This window comes from Haemaphysalis longicornis, unplaced genomic scaffold (genome assembly GCF_048455015.1).
Source record: "Haemaphysalis longicornis isolate Haplotype H1 unplaced genomic scaffold, Haemaphysalis longicornis Haplotype H1 scaffold_4, whole genome shotgun sequence".
Taxonomy (NCBI): domain Eukaryota; kingdom Metazoa; phylum Arthropoda; class Arachnida; order Ixodida; family Ixodidae; genus Haemaphysalis; species Haemaphysalis longicornis.
This window is the reverse complement of record NW_027526361.1, coordinates 72,779,996-72,792,534: the sequence shown is the minus strand read 5'-3', so window position 1 is coordinate 72,792,534 and position 12,539 is coordinate 72,779,996. Positions and strand designations below refer to the sequence as shown.

General features: G+C 45.3%; 1 protein-coding gene across 3 annotated transcripts in view; it reads left to right on the top strand.

Annotated features, from left to right (window-relative positions):
- Window positions 1-12,539, top strand: part of Vps13 (vacuolar protein sorting 13C) — a 123,427-nt gene that overhangs the window by 5,206 nt on the left and 105,682 nt on the right. For all 3 annotated transcript variants that reach the window (XM_077707058.1, XM_077707056.1, XM_077707057.1), the window contains exons 2-12: window positions 872-958; window positions 1,206-1,301; window positions 1,960-2,061; window positions 2,124-2,353; window positions 6,253-6,333; window positions 6,405-6,462; window positions 6,824-6,954; window positions 8,921-9,027; window positions 10,157-10,316; window positions 10,392-10,454; window positions 11,332-11,434. In XM_077707058.1, the coding sequence (XP_077563184.1) occupies window positions 872-958; window positions 1,206-1,301; window positions 1,960-2,061; window positions 2,124-2,353; window positions 6,253-6,333; window positions 6,405-6,462; window positions 6,824-6,954; window positions 8,921-9,027; window positions 10,157-10,316; window positions 10,392-10,454; window positions 11,332-11,434 (1,218 nt within the window). The remainder of the gene's footprint in view (window positions 1-871; window positions 959-1,205; window positions 1,302-1,959; window positions 2,062-2,123; window positions 2,354-6,252; window positions 6,334-6,404; window positions 6,463-6,823; window positions 6,955-8,920; window positions 9,028-10,156; window positions 10,317-10,391; window positions 10,455-11,331; window positions 11,435-12,539) is intronic.

Here is a 12,539-nt window from a genome sequence, read left to right as displayed (position 1 = left end):
GTGTATATATGGTGTACTCACATGTTCTATGTGTATATACATTGAAGTACTAGTGAACAAGTGCACGTATATTTGTGACCCAATCACCATGCCCACCTACAATACAGTGCCATTGGCTTAATAAGCACAAGCGTGGTTGTATGTAAAATATTTTAATATCCTGGTATATATATAGTAAACGGCTACCGTTTGGAGCGATTTAAACAAAATCAACATTTTATTGGATGCTGCTTTCGAGTGACAGAGGGGCAAAAAAACTGAAATGCTGGAGCTCACTTCAACAGAAAAGATAATACGGAGCTGGAAAAAAACTGGGTGAGACAAGGAAGGAACGCGAGATTGCGGTCGCAAATATCCTGTGCTGATAGCAACTGCGTTGGGTCACAGCAGTGTCTAGTGGAAGAGGCCACCCACACAAGGGATGTTTTAAAATGTCCTTGATAAATCGACTGGTTGTAGGAATTCGCAGTAGTTTTAAATATGATAAAATGTTCTAAAATTGTTTGAAGAAACAGCTGTATTGGGTAATTCTTAGCTCTGCAGAATTCTGTAGTTTAAAGACTCTAGCTGCTATCTTCACTCTGTAAGAAGCTAGTGGCTTAATATTGACTAATTTTGTATCTTAATCGGGAGGCACCAAATATGTGTGATACCACAGCTAAATGGCCATCATATCATAGGGTGTCATAGATAGCCATCAGGTATGATGTTGCAAGGCAATCAAGGTGTCATACTTTTAAAAATTGTCTCTACTTAAGTGGGATGGTGTAAACCGCGCATTCTTTTTTTTTTTTCAGCTCTCAGCCCATGTTTGCGTTAAAGCATTTGTTAAATCAAATATTTTTAATACTTTTTAATACTTCGCTCGCAGGGGACATCAACCTGAAGAACTTGGACATCAAACAGAGTGCCATTGATGACCTTGACCTACCTTTCCGGGTTGCATATGGTCACATAGGTAAGTTAGTTAGTTAATTTACTTATTTTTTTAAGGAACTTTATGTCAAAATTTATGCACCACATTTTTCTACCTTACAGTTGTATCTTCTGTGCAGTTAGAGCTCTCTAAAAGCATCTTGACCTTGTTGGTCTTGTCTCAGTGTGGTCAGCAATTATTGCTTCACTCGAGTGAAACATTAAAAATACTGATCACAATGATGGTGCTTGTCTAAGGAGCACCCATGTTTGCCTTTCTTCTCGCGCAGAAAAGCTGACCCTGAAGATACCATGGCAGTCCCTGTACAGCGCTACTTACACTGCGAATGTAGAAGGAATCTACATGGTCGTTGTTCCAAAATCAGGTGAGATTTCTTAGTGCAAAGCACTGTTAACCTGCCTCTGCTTGTTTCGCAGGGACTTTTGGGTAGCCTGTTTCGTAAAGCCTCCTGTGGTGGCTGTCTTAGTGGCCCAAGGTAAAAGGGGAGGCTGCCTATGTGTGCAAGCTGTACCCGCTTCATGCTAAGCGGGCCTGTTAACTCAGTGCACTCTGAAGGATCTGGTTTAAAAAGACACGGGCACAGGCCGAAGTCTTGACGGGCACAGGTCGAAGCCTTGGGGAACTTTTTTAAACAAAGTGGCTTTGGTATAACTAGAGCTAACAATGCACATTGCAGGATAGTGTACCAAATAAACGATGCACAGCCGTTGAGTGCACTTGGGCGCTTTCGGCCAAGCTGTGGTGGGGCCATTCGATCCAACATTTGCATGCACCAAACTGTGGCACATGAACCTGGTATTCAAGCGATAGCTGTTGGGGAAGCGAAAGAGTGGTGCAGAATAGGGGTATGGCTTAGTTTTTTTCCCAACAAAGCTAGGAATCCGGAGTTCAGAGAACTGTTTAACCCCTGCAATGGTTTGGGTATGTACAAGGAAGGTTTTACTGCAGTTGTTTTATGAAGTTGTTAGTCGGGGCTTGCAGCTAATGCGCTGTCTTTCTTTCTTCATCTCCCTTGCGTTCAGGGGTAAAGTACGATGCGGAGAAGGAGCAGAAGCTCCAGAGGGAGGCCAAGCAGAGGGAGCTCGCTCGCATCGAGCTGGTCAAGCAGCAGGAGGCCGAGAGAGGTGAGTTTTCCCCCGTCTCTCCGTCAACCTCTGTGGTCACGCGGCTGGACGGGGATGCGCAGACAAGCCGCGGGAGGAGAAGCAGGACACGTTTGTGGAGAAGCTGACGGCGCAGATCATCAAGAACCTGCAGATCCGCATCCGCAACATCCACATCCGCTACGAGGACAGCTTCACGGTGCCTGGCCGGCCCTTCTCCTTTGGCATCACCCTGTACAACCTGTCCTTCGACACCACCAACGAGCAGTGGGAGCCCTGCGTGCTCGACGTATCCGCCAGGATCGTGCACAAGGTGCGGGAAAAGGGGGGCGTCCATTCGTGCATGCGTGTCTGCGTGTTGAGGGGCAGGGAGAAGGGGAGGGAGTGGAAGCAAGCGAATGGAGATGCTCCGCATAAACCTTTACGGAATGACATTCATGTGGCCGTATGTAGAACTCTTAGTATAAATTCAGTGCAATAAGCAGAGCACAAAGAAATACATAAAGGAAGAGTGCTTTTTTAGTCTGGTTACTTGTTACACCCTAAATTTATTCTAGTTAGGTAAACACACATTGCTTATTCAGCAATGCCAATTTGCACATGTCAATATTGGGCAAAAGTGTAAGGTCAAAGTACATGGGAAGACACTAAGGTGATTATTGCATTGCTCTCTGAAATTTGTTTGCAGTGCATTGGTGCTGTTGGTGCAGAACCAGGGGGCAGATGAGCATTATGTAAGAATACTAGAGGATATCTGCAATGGGTCTACAGCTACCATCATCCTCCATAAGGAGAGCAGTAAAATACCTATAAGGAAGGGCGCCAGACAAGGAGACACAATCTCTCCAATGTTATTCACAGCATGCTTACAAGAAGTATTCAGAACGTTGGATTGGGATCAAGTGGGAGTAAGTGGTAATGGAGAATACCTCAGTAACCTCAGATTTGCTGATGGCGTTGCCTTGTTAAGTAACCCGGGGGAGGAATTGCAAAGCATGCTTTCCGCACTGGGCGAACAGAGTAGGACCGTGGGCCTGAAAATTAATATGCAAAAAACCAAAGTAATGATCAATAGCCTTGGGACAGCACAGCGGTTTGAGATAGGTGGCGAGGCAGTGGAAGTGGTAAGCGAATATATCTACTTAGGCCAAGTTGTGACCCCGGATCCCAACCATGAGGCAGAGATAATTAGAAGGATAAGAATGGGGTGGAGTGCACATGGCAGACATTCTCAGATAATGAATAGCAGCCTACCATTGTCCCTGAAGAAGAAAGTGTATGACAGCTGCATCTTACCGGTACTCGCCTACGGGGCAAAAACTTGGAGGCCCACTAAGAGGGTTCAACTTAAATTGAGAACGACTCAGCGGGCAATGGAGTGGAAGATGATAGGTGTAACATTAAGGGACAAGAAGAGAGCGGAGTGGGTCAGGGAACTAACACGTGTTAAAGACATATTAGTAGAAATTAAGAAGAAGAAATTGACGTGGGGAGGGCATGTAATGCGAAGGCAAGACAACCGTTGGTCATTAAGGGTAACAGAGTGGATCCCTAGAGAAGGCAAGCGTGGCAGGGGGCGGCAGAAAGTAAGATGGGCGGATGGGATCAAGAAGTTTGTGGATATAAATCGGTCACAGTTAGCACAGGACCGGGATAATTGGAGATTAATGGGAGAGGCCTTTGCCCTGCAGTGGGCGTAGATAGACTGGTGGTGGTGGTGGTGATGATGATGATGGTGCTGTTGTGTATGTTCGGTGCATGCAGAAATTTCGGTATGAAGGTAGATATCGATGGTCTTGTATTTTCATCCTTTGAAAGTGGACACTGCACAAGAAAAATGAAAGTGTATATCGGGGGGAAGGTAGCCTGCTATCAAGAATTGATTCGGCTTTCCCGACAATGTCCGTAGGAAAGAGGGCTTGCTTTAAGGGGGGACGCGGCTTTCAACTTCGGAAAAATGACCAAAACATCGTTTTTTTGAAACCCGCATATTTGGCTTCTATGTTTCCTACTCTATGCGTTTGCAAAGTTTTTACGCTGAAAAGCGTCGCAAAGTGGCATAAAAAAATACTTTTGTCAGGCGCGGTGACAAACTATCAGCGCAAAAGGCCGAAAAAACGGCAATTTTCGGAGCGCTCTATCTCCGCAACGGTGCCACCGGGCGCGGCCATTTTGATATGGTTAGATCGGCCGAGCGATCGTCTTTCCGGTTCCGCTCGTCTCTTTTATCTTCGTTCATTCACAAACGCACAAACGGCAGAAAAGAAACGACGCACAAACGAAGCTAGAAATAGATGCTGAAGCGCTGTTGGTCCTCCGGTCGGGGCTCAGAACAACGACCCTCCTGATTGGATGTCACGGGCGCAACGCAAGATGGCGGCCGCCTGAGCTGCGTAGCGAGCGCATTGAGTTCATTTTCGCCGCTTCGCTCGGCCGAGTTTCTGTTCAATCTGTGGTATTCAACACGCACGTTATCGCGATGGGAATGCCTGAGATCGCGAGCCAGATTACGGGAAGTTGTGTGGCTCGAAAGGAGGAGGTCATCGAACGCTTCGTGGTGCGCGTGACTCTACCGTCGCCAGACCCCGGAGGGTGACGCGGTGTGCGCGCTTGCGATAGCGGTTCGTGAAGTGAACTTTTAGTCGGGTTTGCGATGTTTACACGCTTAGTTATTGCTGTGTTTTGACTGTGGACTCGCTAGCCTTGAGAAAGAAACGGTCGACGCGTCAAACGCGCTGGCGCGCACGGCATAGCCGACGCGCATTGGAGCAGCACATGACTGGGCAACCGGTTACGATTGAACGCCAGTAGTTGTAATTAATGCCTGCGACGTTAGTTTTAATCTTAACAGCGACCTGACCAGCCATATCAGGTATAATCAAAGCTCGATATGTCGCGGTAAGCGTGCGCTGCGATGCGCGCGAGCCATATCGCCCGTATTGCGCAACGTTTCCCGTGCACTTGTAATTTTCATGCAAACAGGTTTGAGTTAGTAATATAGGAATAAAAATATGCTCTCTGCGTTAAAAATGTACGTGCTGTGGCAGCATTTAACGGCGATTTTTTAAGGGAAATTATTGATGCCATTGCTTAGGGCATACTGGCTGTGCTGCGAGAAATATTGGATGCCTTGAATGTCAAAAGTAGTAAAAAAAAATATGCTCTTGCATTGAAGTTGGGAGTTATGCAGAATACTCTACCAAGCTTCAAAGTAGCTCATTTTCATCCTTGTGGTATGCAAACTTTTGGCAATGAACACCTGCACGTATGAGTACTAAGTTACTGTGCCAGGCAAGATAAAACATAAAAAAAGCCAAAAATGTTCAAATTTAAGGAAAAAAAATGCTTAACTTGTTGCCATGGTGACAACACTGCAAAAGGAGGTTGTCCAGTGCTATACAGCCAACCAGCTAACCTACTTTGCATTGAAAGCCCATTGAAACCCATCTTCCCCTCCGTTTGGTTTGCAAAGGGGGTATGTACTCTTCACAGAGGAGCTGAAAATGATGTTTTCTGGAAAGAGAAAGGCTGTAAAAGGCACTCCAATTTCAAGGCAAGGCCTTCCAGAAGCCCCATGTTCAAAAGGACATGAAAGGCTGCAACCGTGGCGACTTTTGATAAGTGAAACCTATGTTGCAACTTCGGAAGCCGTTTTCTCAAAACAGTTTTTTTTGCCACCTATGTCGCTTGTACCAGGGATTTCTTCGTGACCACTGGGTCTATTTTGATTCCGTTTCTTGCATTACATTCTTTGATGAACAGTTCAGGTCGTGACACTTTTGGTTTTCCAGATTTGTTTTTTGTGACTTTTTTATTGAAATAGTCGTTCACAGTCGACATGCCTGTTGCACATTAACCTCTAAAAAAATGAAACCAAAAAACATTGTGTTGTAAAAAAAAAATTCTAAAACTGTCACGACCTCGTCCATTCATTTGGGAATGCAAAGCACTTCGAACAAGTTTTCTATCGTGTTTTATAAGCCGCTCAAGCTCGGTACAAGCGGAACAGAAAGAAAATTTAATACATAAAAAAGTTTTCAAAATATTAGTTTGAAATTTTTATGGTGTTATCACGGAAGCATTTCCAGTTGCTGTGCCAATTTTCATCAAAATCCACAAAGAAATAAAAAAGTTGATTTTGAAAGCCACGTCCCCTTAAACTGTGATGCCAACCTCTTTGTATTCTCCCACCTCTTTGGCTGCCAATTTCAGCTCGTCGACATCAACAGCTTTGGCCTGTACTGGAATCCTGACAGCAAGCTCATTTTGGATATGCCACCGGCGATGATAAAGGTGATATCATCAACTGACTCCTGTGTTTCTGTGGCAGTTGATGACCGTGTGTTTATTTGTTGCATTTGCAGACACAGCTTCAGGAGAAAATCAGCAATGAAGCTGTGAGGCCTGCTGATGTTTTCTACAGTACGTACAGCGCATTGTTGGCCTTGTTGCTGTCCATGCTTTAACACACTTTCTTGGGGTGACTGGAACTTGGGGATGTTAAAACAGGGTACAACAGTCTTCATGAAACAGCAGCTGTTATGGCTCTCAACGTTCAGCAGAAAGAAATCGCTTAGTTTAGATGGGGAGAACATGCTTGTGTCGGGTTAGGGCTAAGAAGCTATTTAGCGTTTCCAGAAGAGTGCGTAATGATGCATTCAGTTTTCGGCCTATGCCCAGTGATAAAATTTTAATACTTGGTGTGGGGGGGGTCCTTCATCTGTGCGTGGGTGTTGGGGTGAGAGCCGAAGAAATTAAACCCTTGTGATTGCTGTTTTTCCAGTGCTGGGCCCAGTGTCTTGCGACGCCAAGTTGACCATGGATACGAAGCCTGAGATCAACAACTACAGCACCACGGGGATGGTGCTGGACATTCGCGTTGCCGAAATCAGCATCGGCATCAGCAAGCGTCAGGTTTGGGGGCCTCTTATCATGAACACTTCAAAAGGAGAGGATTCTCAATTAATTGTTGGTCAGTTGCGAGTGTATTTGTGGATTCAATGATAGACCACCCAGCGTTGACCCTCTGGATAAACTGAGCAAAGGAATAGAAGTTCATTCGAAAGAACTTAGGTTGTTTGGCAGATTAGCTAATGTATGTCAGAAGAGTTGAAACTTCAGCAGGTCGGTACGTAACTTCGAAAAAAAAAAAAGTGGCAGCACATCTAATGGTTCAGTAAAGAAACACTCGCACTTGTGTATGCTAGTGCAAAGCAAGTGTTTGTCTCCTCTTTTGGTCCCATCTGACATGCTGTCGCTTTATTTTAGAGTCATGTAGGTACCTAATTTCTTAAAACATGGATACACATTTCTGTACTTTTTGTTCCTTGTTTGGACTAGGAAAAATCAGGCACTACATTTTTTATTTTAGTCTTTGAACACCAGTCATTATGTTTCACTGAGGGCCTCTTTTCATGTTATTAAAAAGGGTGCTCTGCTACTGTTGGCAGTGAAATGAAAATTACAAGTCTGCGAATATAAAAAATTGACATCCAGTGGGATATTTTCAAATATGCATATTGGGGATTTCCTGGGGACGACCTAGCTGGCTCTCTGGCGTAGGCCACTACGTTAGCTCCCGGCCCGTTACCCAATGTGGGCCGCTATATCCACGGCAACCCAGTGAGGTTTGCCTATATGAAAACACAGTAGACAGTAGTGCTGAAGCACAGCCATTCATTTGGGATTTTCCAAAGCATGTGAGCATGAAGCTCGCTGGGGCGCCATCCGGCCGGGATCGAAATGGGAGGCGTGGATGGCTCGCGACAAGGACAGTCCCCACCCAAGATACGTGTACCGCTACGTCTGCGCTGTTCTTCGTGTACCGCCAGTCTCTCTCACACCCAACCTCCGATCTCGCTCATCTCTCGCGCACACGTTCGGGGATCCCAACTAGCATGCAAAGTGTGGAGCGGTGGTGTGATCTCTCAGGGCACTGCTGAACTGGAGGTGTCACCTAACAACATGTTCTCGGCGTATCACACCTCTTCCTGAAGCGCACATCAGATCAGGGACCGCGAGTCTCCATAATTCCATAACTATGCACTAGTGCTTGTTTAGTATAAGAATAGAACAAGATGACAAAGCCGTCGTTTGTGTCTTCTCTTCTGTGTCCCGTTTCAAGTGCTACTTATGATGAATTCTCTGTTGGGGTTCATGCACCCATATGCGCGGTGCACCCCGGATTTTGCCCTGACTGCAGAACCCTCTGGTCAGCGCAGCTGCGACGCGCTTGCCATATTTGCGCAATTATAACGCGCCCCCCAATATAAACGCACAGGTATGTTTATATAGAAAAATTTGAAAGAACTTACGTCGTGGTGATTCTTTCCCGAAGCTTTACAATTGGATTCTGGGGAGAGTGCGTGGCTGTGGCAATGCTGCTGGCTGCTTTGAAGCCGATTTCAGCTTTTTACCCGATTGCAACATGCACACAAAGTTGAAGCCTAATTTTAGCAAAAAATGATGCGTGTTAAAATCTGGCAAATGCGGTACTTGTGTGTTACGCCAGATTGCCGTTTTCCCCTTCTCACCTAAGGAAAATAACGAAGTGTTGGCATAAAATAAACGTCTGTCCTCTATAGCCTAGGCATTAACATTTCTTTTTAAACTTGAGGCAGCTGTTTTTCCATTTGCAGTACTTGAAATCACGGAAGAGATGATGGTTACACATAAAGGGATAAACATTTTCTTTCCAGTCCTAGTGAATCTTGGCTGAAGGTTCCTTCAGAAGTGGTTGCCACCAGCTGCGCTTTTCCAGTGACATTGTATTGGTGCTATCTCATTTGTAGCTGCATTCTGTTTTCTAGAAAGCCTCACAGCTTTCTATCCGGCACTTGGTGGTGGTGTGCATTGCGTCGTCTTTTTTTTGTGTGTGCAGTTCCAAGACATGCTGGCGCTTTCAGAGTCCGTGACTCGGATGACAGTTGCGGCCCACTACAGGAAGTACCGGCCAGACGTCCCAGTGCACAAGCATGCTAAGCAGTGGTCAGTCACCTGCATCCTACATCCCATTTAATGTTACCGTATTTACCCGATTCTAACGCGCACTTTTTTCCCCGGAAAAATAGCCAGAAAAATCGCATGCGCGTTAGAATCGGATACGAAACCGAAACTGCCGAAACAGCGGAAATTTCATCCCAACCATCGCCATCGCCATCTCAAGACGGCACCAAACCTTTTAGCAACGATTTTTTGGACGGAGGCTTTTTCTATTGGCATTCTCACAAATTGTCAAATCGTTCCACTTGCGCGCTTGATAATAGCAATGGCAGCAGCGGCTCTCACGTGTTCAAAACGAGCGGTCGGCTGAAGCGTGCGCCTCTGGAGAAGCTCGCGGGATGGGCGTGCGAGGCGTGGGCCACGATCCCATCGACCATGGTTGAACATTCGTTCAGAAGTGTGGCATCGTGAATGTGCTTGACGGCACCGAGGACGAGATGTTGTGGTCAGCGAAGAGCGACGAGGAGTGAGATTACTTTCGGAAAAAAATCGCCTGTTTCTCTCGCATTCGTTTGTCTGGGTCAAAAAGTTCTGTGCGCGTTACAATCGGAGGCGCAAGTTTTTCGGTTTTTTTGCCAGGAAAATCGGGTGCGCGTTAGAATCAGGCAAGTACGGTATGTTGGATTGACTTCAATTGCCCGTTACCGTTGAGCGCCAAAAGCAGCCAGAAATAGGGAGTATTCTGGATAAAAAAAGAAAATATCACGACTGGTATAATGTAGACTGTTGACTTGGAGGGATACTCGCTTAGGCATTTTGTTTCCGAATACATAGTAATTCTGGTTCTGTTGTTGGAAGAAAATGAAAGAAGAATGACTGGAAAATGGTGGTATAACAAAGGAGTGTGTGGAAAATGCTAGTCAACAGAAAAGTAGAATTTGTTTGTTTATTGTTTATTGACAAAACAACATTTAATAGCGGTCTGTCTTGGTGCAGACATGAGCGCAACATACTTCAAACCACATTGCAAAATCTCAAACGCTCAAAACACACTATATCAAAGATTATATCGAATAAAATATCAGATGTTCAAACACATTGCAAATTATCAAGCGCGATGTATTGTATTGTTCTCATCGTCACACTCAAGCCAGTGGCCTGGAATGCTTCGCAGGTGGTGGTTTGCATACGAGGCGGTCTTGGAGGAGCAAGTTAGACGGCGTCGGCGGAACTGGTCCCTGAAGCACATGCATGAGCACGTGCTCAAGGTCAAAGAGTACAAGGCCCAGTACAAGGTCAAGCTGCAGACCAAGCAGTCCACAGAGCAGCTCAAGGTTGGCCTCTGGGGGAATCCACTGTTGTGATGTCCTGAGCTCTCCAAATTCTTTTTTCTTTCCTCTGTGTCACAGGTTCTTGAGGATGCGCTAGATGTCTTCAACATCACGCTCGCAAGGCGCCAGGCTGAGCTGGAGGTAAGCTGGGGAAGTTCAGGCTGCCTAGTCAGCCCTTGACAAGAGGTTTAGCAGCTCACATTTACAGAGGAAGCTTTCATGGAAATATGGGTGGTGTGTGCGATACGTTTGGTTGCAAATGTTGTTAGCCTTAGCACCGTGCTAACTTCATATCTGTTAACACAAGCTGTAATGAGAAGCCTTCCTATAAATAGCATCGTTTCCATTTGAAGCTCTGTCTGTGTGAGGGATTAAAAGAAATTTTTTACCTAGAACAGACTCTCTGCCGGCTGTAGTGGATTTTCTCGTGGTCATATGTGCTTTAAGCTTGCGCATTAGCGCTTTTGTGCTTCATGCGAAAGCATCAAGTTGACGAAAGCCACTTTTGCCAGGGGTAAATCAGCACAGACACTACTTTGTTGTCGGTCCGTTCTGCCTTCTATGCAGCTGCAACATTGCTTTAAGATGGGAGGGGGGCACAAAGCAAGCATTTACGAGCATACAACAATAATGTACGCGTTGAAAAAAGATGCCTCGGCAAGACCGGGAATGAAGACCGAGAGCTTTGGCCCACCCCTGTCACATTTGAAAGCGTGCAGCTTTAAGGCGAATGAGTTACGCGAAAAACACGTTAATAGTAGTGACTTTAAGGTGGAGGGCGTTAGACCGTCGCGTGTTGCACTGGAATAAGGATGGTAAAAGTTTTCAACTTGAGCACTTACTGTCATGTTTTCTGTACGTACTCCAGCAGAGGTTTTAGTAAAATGTTACAGGAAGTATGGTTCATCGAGTTGGTTGCTATCAGTGCACTCTGGTGTATGTGTGGGATTCCAATGAGCGTACACATTGTTTGGACGTTGTCAACGCTGTGTGCTGATGTCTGTGTCCTTCCCGTAAGGCTGAAGAGCAGCAGCTGCTGAACACTCCCAAGCAAAGCTGGTTCTCGTCCTGGTGGTACGGTGCGGAGCAGAGCAGCGCAGCCACCCCGACTCAGGACATTGGTGTGTACCTTAGCCAAATTGGCCGTCAAAGGTCAAGTATATGCGTGTGTGCTTTCTATTTAGTCCATGCTGCATGTATATGCACCAAAAGATATTACCGTATAACATTATGTCAGTATGTATAACACTTTTTTCCAGAATTAATTATTGCCTCCTAGAATGGGCATCAGCTACACAAACGAATCTACATAGTGTTCACAGGTTACAAAAAAAGTTAGGTTTCTTGAAAACGTTCTTTTGTGTTCACACACGAGATTTGTTCCCTAAATATAATATAATGCCTGTTGCAAATATGATTACCTTCTGTATAAAGCAGTTAAGCAGGCTATGCTTAACAACTCTTCCCTTTTCCCCCAAAAAACTACAAGGAAACACCAAAACATCCAGAACAAGGCGTGTTGAACCCTTTCATGTCCAAACATACAAAACAAGCAGACTGCAAACCCTACAAAACAAACTTCCAAGACTCTTAAGGGAACCCAACCGCCAGAATATTCTATTCCCTGAAACGAATTTCCAAGAAGTGTGACAATATTTTACAAATGTGTTAATTGTTTGCTGCACATTGGAACATAAAATGTCAAAAGACAAGTCTTCTTTGCCCTAGCGACTGCCTTGAAGTATTGATTCCCCTTCGAAAATTGTATTTCCTTCTTATTCATTTCCGCCTTGCTTTTCCACTGTATAGCCCTGTCTTTGAATGTATATTATAGTTTGTACGGAAGTACTGACGCATGGATAGTACTCATTACGGTTTTTGTGTATTTACTGTATGGGTAGCCATTTCGTTCTATTTTCTTTTGTCCTCTTGCTTTTCAAGATGCAAGTTGTATTAGATATGTAATGCTCTCCAGTGTTTGGGGGCTTGCAGCTCTGCCAAACTGTCATTTTCTGACAGCTTCTACCGCCTGCCCTAAGCATCATGTGTGTTGTGCAAGATGCAAATAAGACAGACAGACAAATGAACAAAAATAACCTCACTCCAGTGTGTGGTCCAAGGGACGAACAAAGGATGTCCCCACCATACCTCGGCAAAGTTGGCCCGGCTCACTCAAACTCACTTACAAATTTATTTTGGAATCACCACTCACTCAAACTCAGACTC